This window comes from Leuresthes tenuis, unplaced genomic scaffold (assembly GCF_036924035.1).
Source record: "Leuresthes tenuis unplaced genomic scaffold, fLeuTen1.0.hap1 SCAF_12, whole genome shotgun sequence".
NCBI lineage: Eukaryota > Metazoa > Chordata > Actinopteri > Atheriniformes > Atherinopsidae > Leuresthes > Leuresthes tenuis.
In genome coordinates, this window is record NW_027325366.1 from 19253685 (window position 1) to 19264652 (window position 10968).

Below are 10968 nucleotides of genomic sequence, written 5' to 3' on the forward strand. Positions count from 1 at the left end.
CACGGGAAGTTAGGGTTTGGCTTATTGGTTCTTAAGACAGCATAACAGTAGACTTCTAATATTGACGGTAAGTGCTTAATCAATTTGTATTTCCTTGCTCTGTGCCAGAACCAGAGGAACACACACCATGTCGTTCCATTAGAGTGACAGAAGACAAAATAAACATCTGAAGTATTAAAGATGATTTCAGCAGAAATAAAGCAGTTTGAGAGTTTGGAACTTCATGTACACAAGAAAAAGGACACTATTTTGTGAAAGTGACTGCTTTTAGACTGGGTGCAATATGAGCGTTGATCAGAACAGCTTTTTACTGTCAAGTAAAAAAGCTCAAAATCATATAATTTTTCTATTCAACCAAACATTTAATCTTCCATACCTGTTAAATGCTATTTCATTCTACCCTACTGTTTAATGCACATATTTGTTTCTGGGCTTTTAGGTTGTTCAAAATATACGTAAAGTAATCCCAGAACAAATATAGTAATTTAGACTTTTTTTTATTTTGGCAGACAGTATGGTCCATTGGTCCATTCTCAAACAACACCACACACAAACACATGTATACCCACACCCACACCCCTGCTGTTCCCACTCTGCCCCCCCCTCCCTGTGAATGAGGACAGAATAGAGGTTGGCAGCAGTCTGCAGGGATACGGATGCTTATCAGAAAGGCTTACAAATCCCCCTCGATGCTCCTGATACGGAGGACAATGGGTATGCGTGTGTAGTGGGAGCTTTCTTAAAGCCTCATTGAAACTGACTTCACTTCTTCACTCTTTAATGAGGTCAGAGTAGCCTGCTGGCTGTATTTCATCATTGAATACAAAGCAGAGAGTCATAATAAACTTATAAATCCGGTGACCTGTGCAAGCTGTATCTTTTTTTTTATAAGGAAACTCTGCTGGACAGACTGAACCTGCCTCTGTCAATATTTCACTCACTGAACATGACATCAAAGAAATCATTTTCCCCAGAGCTTGATCAAAGTATATCATCCTGATGTGACTAAACTAACACTCTCTATCACTGCATTCCTAACGTAAATGCCAGAGTTGTTGCTTCCCTTTGTGATCCTGTCTTTGTATTGAACTTGGGGTTAATTGCCCCGGTGGAAGCAGCTGTGAGGCCACCAGAGTTGCAGGTGAGCTTTCAGCAGCTCTCAGTAAACACATGAGCCTCCCACACAGCTTTGTGCAGCTTCCAAAGAATGTTCATGTAATGAGACTGAATAAGGTTCAAATGACAATGAAACAACAAAGCTTCTGCATGCAGCTTATAGTCTGATTCCTTTGGCCTTTAACTTGTTCTGGTTGGTCAAAAAGGTTTTAGGTAATGGAAAAATGGCACGACATGAAAGTGCAAACCGTTGATCGTTACAAGGGCGTTTTCAGTTACTTCTGTGGGAATGGGTTTAACCACTTGTCAGTCTTGGGTGGAAGACAGTTGACACTCAGTGTGGTTAACTGAATGTCTGAAACTTTGGTTTCATATTTAGGTGACTGGGGTGGGGCCCTGAAGGGAGCACAAGAGGCTTCCCCTTTAGAGCGGCTTAATATTGGTATGTGTATTGCAAATAACGCTCATTATACATTCACCTTACATGATATGGTGTGTGATTAACAGATTATTTTATAAGCATTGAAAAGCTGGTCTCATTTCAAATACTGGCAAATTTCATATGAACACCAGTTTGCTGTTTTTGCTATTAGACTCCATTTTCTATTAATTCTATTAAAGAGCACATTTTATGCCTGATATCAACAACATAGTTTAGTATAAAAAATATTATATTACTTGAATGCTTTCACAGTTTCTTTTTTTACCTATTTTCATGTGGAATGTTTTTGGAATGATGAATCAACAGCAAAAGTTATTCTTGCAAAAATGCATGCAGGATCTAAAGAAGAAATGTCAAAGTTTCTTCTTCTTATAAAAGTCCTTAAGAAATCTGAAATATTGTGCCCCACTTACAGTACTTCTATGTACTTTATTGGAAAATGTGCATAAAACAAATACTTTCAAGTACTCTTACGCAAGTAAGTGCTTATAATATCCAATATCACTGGATTTTTATTTACGTGACAGTCATTTTCCCAAAAACCTGCTCTTATAGCTGTTATATAGACTAATACACAACATAACTGGCATCCATGTGTTATATGTGTTGTGAATGGTCATGAAAAGATCTGCATGAACTATAACATTTGCATAAACTTTGGGGCTTTGGTTCGTCAGAGGCCGTTTTTTTCCCCTCCCTATTTCCTGCTTGGCAGAAACCGCCTGAGCTGCGCACTGTTTTAAACGCTGGAAGCGATGATGCCGTGTTAATGCGCACTGCTGTTGGAACCAGCCTTGGAGGCGTTGCTCCAGTGTATCAACAAGTGCAGTTCGAAGCACAGGCTTACATTCATCTCAGGAGACGGAGTGAGGCACACGCAAGTTTCTTGCTGTGGAGTTGAAGGTATTTTTAAAAACCAATACTGATCGCAACCAAATCTGTTTTCCAAAAGGGAAGAGCAGATCGAAGAGGAAGGGATAAAAAGCAGGTACGTTTTTAAAATAGCTGCTGTGCAGTAAGAAGAGAGAAGTTTTTCAGCTTTGTAACACAGAGATGCTCGACATGCGATTTTGTGCTTATTATCTATAAACCATGCAGATTAGTTTTTGTTTTAAAAAAAAAAAACTAAAACAGAATTACGTGTTGACAGTGTTGATATTCGTTGTTACACACCTAAATAGACTCATGTGCTAAATATTACTGCTGAAACCGAGAGAAGTTGTAACAAGGATGTTTTCAGTACTGGTTTTCCTCGCTCTCAAACTTTCCACTGTGTTTGGGCGCTGTTTGTTTGTCTTCCCATTAAAACCTCAGCTGTCGCTACCGTAACCTCAGAGCTGATAACACACGTTTGTTTCCAGCCTGATATAAATCAACAATGACAACAATGACATTGTATGTGTTCGCCGTCAGTAGCAGCCTGGGATCTCTCATTCGAATTGATGCCCATGCGTAATGACGCACAAAGCAGTGTGCTTATCTACGCGGAAACATCACGTCTCGTCCCAAGATTGTTTTTATTTTTTTAAATCGTAACTAAAGCCTGTAGATCGAGACTGACAGGAGGAATTCCGGACAAACACGCTGCACCTGCATTTGCTATTCTTGTCGGCATCATTTGCACATGAAACCCCCATTTGCTCTTTTCTGTGAATTGAGGAACAAAAGACGTTCTCGCCCTCTTTGCTTTATGTGACTGGATAGCAGGTTAAAGTATAAGAGAGAAGACTTGCTGAAATGCAGTGTAAGATATGAGCTTCATGTGCAGTCTGTTATCTGTATTGAGGGTGTTAAAAGGTTAATTGGTTTGAAGCCTGCGGGGCAACCTGGCACCTACAAGTAGTTTCCATATAATATGAGGGAATTAGACAAAACCACAGTGGCTGATTATCTCGGCTCGGAAAATCCCTCAATTTGAATGAATGAGACTCCCCAATATTTCCTAATGAAAGTCAAAGATGTCTTTATGTCTTTGAGCAGCTTTATCACAAAGGAGTTAGTAATAAGATCCTTTATAAAGTAAAAGTTGTGATACTGAATGTTAAAATAGAACATACTGGGTTAAAGTCTTGCATTCACTATTAGTAGGGATACGGAATTATTTAGCAGATAGATGGATTTAAGGGGAAATAATCCTCATTGGACCATTTTCTATTGCAGAATATTTTCTTTATTTTTCATAAAATATTCAAAGATATAAAATTAATTGTTTGAATTGATTAAATTGAATTTAAAACGTTTTTGTTAATCTTGAGCATGAAATAATTAGACAGAATCAAGGTCTTTTTTTTTTAAGAAGCAGCTTTTATCACTAATTGGCCACATTGCCCACATCTATAGATATTAAAAGTAAGGACTGACATAAAGAGCAAATCAACACAAAGTCCTTCAACTAGTGTGATATTACTACAGAAGACGTTTCAGTCGTATTGCTGCTAAATTAACGTATATAAAACAGCATTTAAAGTTAATTTTATGAACTACTTCTGCTGCCTTGAAACCATAAAATCTGTTCAAAGTAACTGGTAATTGTAGCTATCAATAAAATATTTTGATTTAAAGTGTAGATTTCCCCCTAAAATGTGGTGTTTTGGAGTGATTGCAGATACCAGAAGCTGACAGCTGCACATCTTAATATGCTCCAGGTGTGCTTGTATATTCATCTTAACTTTTTCTTTCTTCATTCTCTGTGACTTTGTTCCAATTATCCCCCAGTCTCCCACTCACACAGATGTCTGACACGGTCACATTTCACTGCTCTCTGGCGTGCTGTGTCACCCAGTGGTTGGTGACCCTCTTTTTAACCTCAGTTGGACCATTTTGCAGGCGTCAAACCTCCCGCTGATCCCTGCACACAATTCAGTCTGTGGGCGTACAAGCCAGTGAGGGGCAACAGCAGGGTTAAGCCACTCGTGTTCTGGTTTTGATCTATCACCTCTCACCTCTGATCTCTTACACTGTGGCAGGCTGACAGTTAGCTGAGGGAGACATTGCAGCAATAAGCTGTGAATGCAGGCCATGCAAGGGTGAACATATCAGAGGTCCATCAGGCTTAGAGGAATCACAGTGGGTTATTGGCATGCCAGAGGGCTCTAGACTACTACTTCTATAGTCTGACATGCTGTTTCATGTCTGCAGTTATAAGCACATTGCATTTGAATTTATGTCTGTGTTCTTGGGTTATAGGCTTCATATGTTGTAAAATGACGTGTTCAGGGATTTTCTTTGATCATCTGGGTGGTGACAGCTGATCTCTCACCCTCTATTTTCATTCTTCACGAACAGAGAAGAGACAGGGGATTTGTTGTGTTTTTCAAAAACAAGTACGTGAGGGGAAAAATCTCTTTCAAGAGGTATTAGGTTTCCCACACTGACCAGTGCTTTATCTTGGAACGCCCAGAACGCTCCGGAAATACACCCTGTTTGGGTTTCTCAATCCCACTTCCTCATGTCCAAGCTGCACTCTGTGCCAGTGGAGCTAATGTAAACATTTATTGTGCTGCCACCGGAGCGCACATCAATCACAGAAAAAGTCCACCACTTGTGACACAATAAGAGAGAGCTGTTATTAGCTCAAGAAAGCTGTGTTTTAACAAGTTAATTGCATTAAGATTCTTCAGGATCTGGTAGCATACCACAAGTGGGTTTATGTTTTATTAGTTCTGGGGGTCCACACAAGTAAAATAAGCCATGCTTTATGCAACAGAAAATTGCTTCTTAAATAAGAAAGTTACAGGAAACACTGCTAACATTAAGAGGTTCTTAAGATGAATGTATGTTACAAGAAATAATACATTTCTGTCATGTTTCTGCAGGATCCGTCCCAGTTAGAGGTGGTGTGTGTTACCTCCCAGTGGTCTGTGGTCTTCTCCCAGAGCTGAAAAATGAGTCTAAGCCAGAGTGAGCTGCAGGACTTGTGGGAGTCATTTGGGGACCTGAACTTCTCTGAAACCTTTAGCAACATTACAAGCGTGGATGCAATGGTGTGTGCCACAGCATTCAACCGCAGCGCTCTGCTGTATTCCATGTGTGTCCTCTACACTTTCATCTTCATCGTTGGTCTGGCTGCCAACGCTCTGGTCCTCTGGGTAAACGTCCGTGCACAAAGAGACTCCACCCCTCGCCATGAGACTCACATGTACATCACTCACCTGGCAGTTGCTGATCTGTGTGTCTGCGCAACTCTTCCTGTATGGGTGAGCTCACTGGCCCAGCATGGCCACTGGCCATTTGGTGAAGCGGCTTGTAAACTCACACACCTGTTGCTCTCTGTCAACCTCTTTGGCAGCATCTTCTTCCTGGCTTGCATGAGTGTGGATCGCTATGTAAGTGTGACTCAGCCCAGAGATGAAGGAGGTGCACGCAGGAAGTTGATTCGCCGTGGTGTATGTTTAGGGGTGTGGCTTCTAGCTCTGGTGGCCTCCTTGCCAGACACCTACTTCCTGCACGTTGTGAAGTCAACACATGGAGACACCATGCTTTGCAGGACACTGTACCCAGAGGAGAACTCCAGGGAGTGGATGGTGGGAGTGCAGCTGACCTTTATCCTGCTGGGTTTTGTGCTCCCCTTTCCGGTCATTGCAGTGTTTTACGCCCTGCTGGCCAGAGCTTTCAGCCGCTCTCCTTCTTCATCATCATCTTCCCCAGTAGAGCAGGAGCGTCGTGTAAGCCGCAGGGTGATTCTGGCCTATATTGTTGTCTTTCTGGCTTGCTGGGGGCCCTACCATGCTGTCCTCCTGGCTGATGCCCTGGCGCAGCTGGGCGTGGTGCCTCTGTCTTGTGGCCTGGAGAATGTGCTCTATGTGGGCTTACACCTCACGCAGTGCCTGTCCCTGCTCCACTGCTGTTTCAACCCCATCCTCTACAACTTCATTAACAGAAACTACCGCTACGACCTCATGAAGGCCTTCATTTTCAAATACTCCACTCGGACGGGCTTGGCACGTCTCATTGAGGCTTCTAATATCTCTGAAACTGAATACTCTGCTGTAGCCGTAGAGAACCCACCGCAGATCTAAAAGACAAAATCAAAAATGACTCTAATGCAGTGTAAAGTTATGTTACAGCTGATTTGTTCTGTCCACTCTCCAAAGCCAATCCAGCAACATTTTTACAGAAATCTGCTTTAGTTATAGAAAAAAACTTGAAGATTGGAGTGGTCATCTCTGACTGAGAAGCACTTAAAACAGTTTGCAACAACAGCTGATATTCAAATCATATAGATGCAGTCATTGGTTGTAAAGAGAAAACAAAGACTGCAAATTGAATGAAATCATTGCTTTTACTATGTAAGTGTGAATGCATGTGTGTGAGTTTGTGTGTGTATGTATGTGGTTTGTAATGTATATTAATAGTATCAGCAGAGTAATATCTTTGTATCTAGTTGTATTTATATAGATTTATTTTTTCTGCCTCCTTCACGTTGTAATGCAAAGTCTTCACACACTGATGCCTGCTCAGTGCTCCACATCGCACGACACTGCCTCATCATTTATAGCTGAGCCACTGACTGGCTTTGTGCTTGAGTCCTGCTGTCTCCTTATGAATCATAACCTCATGTTGCATCAGCTGAAGCCTTCTGAAAGGGGAGTTTTTTAAAGTTAAGAAGAATAGTTGCATTTTTTTAAGTAATATACTTTTTTGCTGTTTTGCTTCCCGCTTAAATGAGAAGATTCTCTCATCTTTATAAACTCAACAGAATGCTGCAGGAAGTTGTTAATTAGTTTAGCTTAGCTTAGCCTACTGGGATATCTCGCTCATTATCCTTCACTTTTCTGGAGATTGTCTGGAGGCTACAGCTATGACTACTGATCTTACAGAGGAAATACACAAACTTCCTGACTTTGCTGATGGCTATTTTATTGGATAAAGCATTAAACTCTGCCGTGTCTGTAATTTATTAGTGCTATAGTAAAAGAGATACACATGCTCATGTATTGCAAATCTTGCCATCGGCACGCAGGCCACAGACTGCTCAAACTTTATGAGCAAATAACACGACTGAATAGCTTTACTTCTCTAATGCAGGCAGCAGCTGTCGTATGCAACAATGTTTCAGACCAAATTACAAAAACATCAATGCATTTCCTGCGAGTTGTATGCGCATTTGTGGATAAACCAAAGCTTGACAGAAAGACATGGAGTTTTTATGTGTCATATACTTTGAGTCGAACACATTGCTCACTTTATTATTTTGTGTTGCTGACACAGAGCGCAGTTGGTCACACGATTGGTTGCACATGGTTGTACTCTGAAAAGATTCCATGTTGCGATTAGAAGAGAGTGGAGACAAACATGTCTCTACAAGAATCGAGGCATTCCTCTGACATTGTAATGTGTAACATGTGTTTTGTTATATATTAAATACATAGAAAATGTTTTGCCTCTTTGGTTTTTGTAAAAAAAAGATCCCATAATTTTATGCCTTCCAGGCTTTGAGATGCCTAAAATACAGCTATTAACTCATTCAGACCTGATGCATCATATGATCGTACCCTCATTTACATTTAGAAGATATCTCACAATCTCATCTGAAAGAGTTGTGTTTTACTAAAGCTTTTGGTGTTAAGATTTTGAGTTCATACAAAACAAGAACATGAAGCCTCAACTGAGGCAACTGAACAAAAAAAAAGGTGGTTCTCTGTGGTTTCATTGCAGTCATCATGTGGGATTTGGACTAAACTTTGTTTAGGTCTTAAGAGAGGGCATTTTCCAATCACCGACACACCAAGACAACAAAGGATGAAAGAGATGAAAGTTCCTGTCTCTTTCAAGACAAAAACAATAATCTCTTTTTTTCCCCTGAAAAAATGTGAGAAGAGTGGCATCAGTTTGTTGCAATTTGTTAAGTTTCTGATGCATTTTCTCATTAGGTGACACAAGAAGTAAACAAACCTCCAACAACTCAGAATAATACCTGTGCGCCCAGTATTGCAATAAACTATAAATATATGATTATCTTGTGAAGATGAAAACTCAGTCTAATTTAACTAATTATTCTGCAGGAACTAAACCCTGTCTGTTACCCTTATGATACATGATAAAACTCCACTCAGCTGTCAGTTGTCAACACTTCTGTTTCCTCTGCTCATAACCAACATCAATATCTTCCCCTCCCATGGGATGATGAGCACAATAAAGGAAACCATCACAATGGCCAAAAAACACATCTGGGCAGATGGATGTGGTGAGCTCTCAGGAAGATATCCCCTGCCAAGTTCAGCCAATATGTTGACACAGCCTTCTCAATCTTTGTTTCTATTCTTCTTCCATATTTCTATATCTCCTTCTTTAAAATGCATTAAACAGCATCCAGTCATATAAAAAAGAAGGTACACCCTTTGTCAGTTTTAAGGTTATAAATATCAAGACATAGGAGAAAAAAATACAGATTAACATTAGGTCAATTTAACCTCTGTGAAACAACAACGCATCACTTATACCACCATGTCATTATCATTTAGCACTGTGGGAAACAAACTGCCCTCCAAGATTAATTTGCTAATAGAAGCATCTTAGGAGCAATAACTTGAAATAATAATTTTCTGTTAAATGTTATCTGTCTCACATCATTGTCAAGGAATTTTGATCTACTCTTCTTTTCAAGGTTTTTCCATTTAATTTAGGTTTCACACAGTCATTTATGCACAGCTCTCATGAGGTCCCGCCACAACATTTCAATCAGGTTGTGGTGTGAACTTTGACCGGGCCATCGCAGCACCTTAATCCTTTTCTTTTTGTTGTTTTGTTTAGGATTATTTTGATGCTGAGTTAGTTTCAGCCAAGCTTTAGCTGTCGGACCTCATATACGACTCTGAGAAACTTTGATATATGAATTAATGGTTGAGTCAATGACAGTAAGGTGCTCAGGTCTTGTGGCTGCAAAACAAGTCTAAATCATCACCCCTTCAGTGGCTGTTTTTACCTAATTTAAAAACCTGGAAAATACCATATGACCACATTTTTTTCATATTATGTCCAGAAAAATAAACTTTACTTAGTGTACATACATCACCTTTTTTCTAGCTCCTTACCTCTTGCCTACATATATTCAGACTTTTAGCCTCCTTTTGAGGCATTTAGTCACATCATCAGTACCCTTGAGACAGTATAGACGACTGAAAAGCTGTGCTAAAGGTTGGAGTTGGCAAATGAGGAGCAGCTCAGCAGTGTTCCTTGCTGAACCACTGGCACAGTCAGACCACACTGTTGCATGTTACTCTGATAAGGAAGCTGTGCAGGGAATTTCGAAGGTCAAGCTAAGTGAGTGACCTGCTAATGATACCCTCCCGGCTTCCTCTCTAACTTAGACACAGCCTTGATCTTGTAGCACTCCTGGTGGGTGCTGGTCTCCTTCTCCTTTCTTGTGTGAATGATTTTCCTGACACAAGACTTTTTCTTTTGACCCTGTCAATACCTTCCAATGGTTCTTTACAGGTCAGTGAGCCTCCACTAACTAGCTCCTATGTAGTGAATGCATAGGCTTTGTTCTCACTGGAATGTTGGTTCATTTGCTTTTGACAATCACCCTGCAAGCAGTTTCTAGAGGAAGAATTATGAGCCCTAATTAAGCCCTGGTGCTCAAAAAGAGTGAGCTTTAGAGTGCTTTAACTTGATTAAATGCAAACATGTTTTGGATTATCAACTGCAATCTAAATACAATTAAAATTAGAAGAGAGACAGAAATCCTCAACAGGATAGGGACTAAATGAATCTTCTGCACTGGGATATTGATACATATAACTCACTATAGGTATTACTGTGGGCAGCAACAATATATCAATGCCATACAAACACACACTGAGGATTTGTGCCCACATATAAGCAGGATAAGTATGTTTTTATCCAGCTGAGGTTTTGTAATGTATATCAGATCAGCTCCTGTAGTGCTCAGTTGGAGTCATACTTGCAAGCTGGATTTTGTCAACAACATATTTGAATGATTACACTGCACCGGTTATGCACTGAACTAGTGAGGAGCAGAGAAGCTTTTACATCTATGATCTTGTCTGTTGTTGAAAAGAATGTTGGCTATCGACAACTTTCTGATTCATGATCAATGCAATTGTGACTTGCTGAATGCTTAAATTGACACGTCTTCATTGTGTTGATTCGAAATTTAATCTGGTGGGTTTCCATCGCCTTAAAATACATTTCATGTTGCATATTAATCTAAAGAAATGTGGGAGACGGTTTTGTGTAGGGGAAACAGTTTGTAATGTATATTTCTGCTGCTCCACAGTTGAACAGCTAATATTTCAACTGGAATGCACTTAAGCGGTAAACTGCTGTGCTGTCTGTCACGGGTTTGCCATAAATTCCGAATGCACAATGTGTCAAAAATGTGACTGAGACCATGCTCTGTATAAACCAAAACACCGAGTGAAATGTTAAACTCGTCTCAGAGGAGC

The 10968-nt window shown here is 40.2% G+C and overlaps 1 protein-coding gene across 2 annotated transcripts in view; it reads left to right on the forward strand.

The window, feature by feature from the left end:
• Positions 1-7935, forward strand: part of ackr3a (atypical chemokine receptor 3a) — a 124178-nt gene extending 116243 nt beyond the window's left edge. Inside the window, exons 1-2 of one of the 2 annotated variants that reach the window (XM_072396934.1) lie at positions 2318-2546; positions 5374-7935. In XM_072396934.1, coding sequence (XP_072253035.1) covers positions 5443-6576 — 1134 coding nt within the window. In that variant the 5' untranslated portion in view covers positions 2318-2546; positions 5374-5442 and the 3' untranslated portion in view covers positions 6577-7935. Of the gene's footprint in view, positions 1-2317; positions 2547-5373 lie in introns of those variants that run through there. The other variant, XM_072396935.1, reaches the window with a different exon arrangement.
• The last annotated feature ends 3033 nt before the right edge of the window (positions 7936-10968 follow it).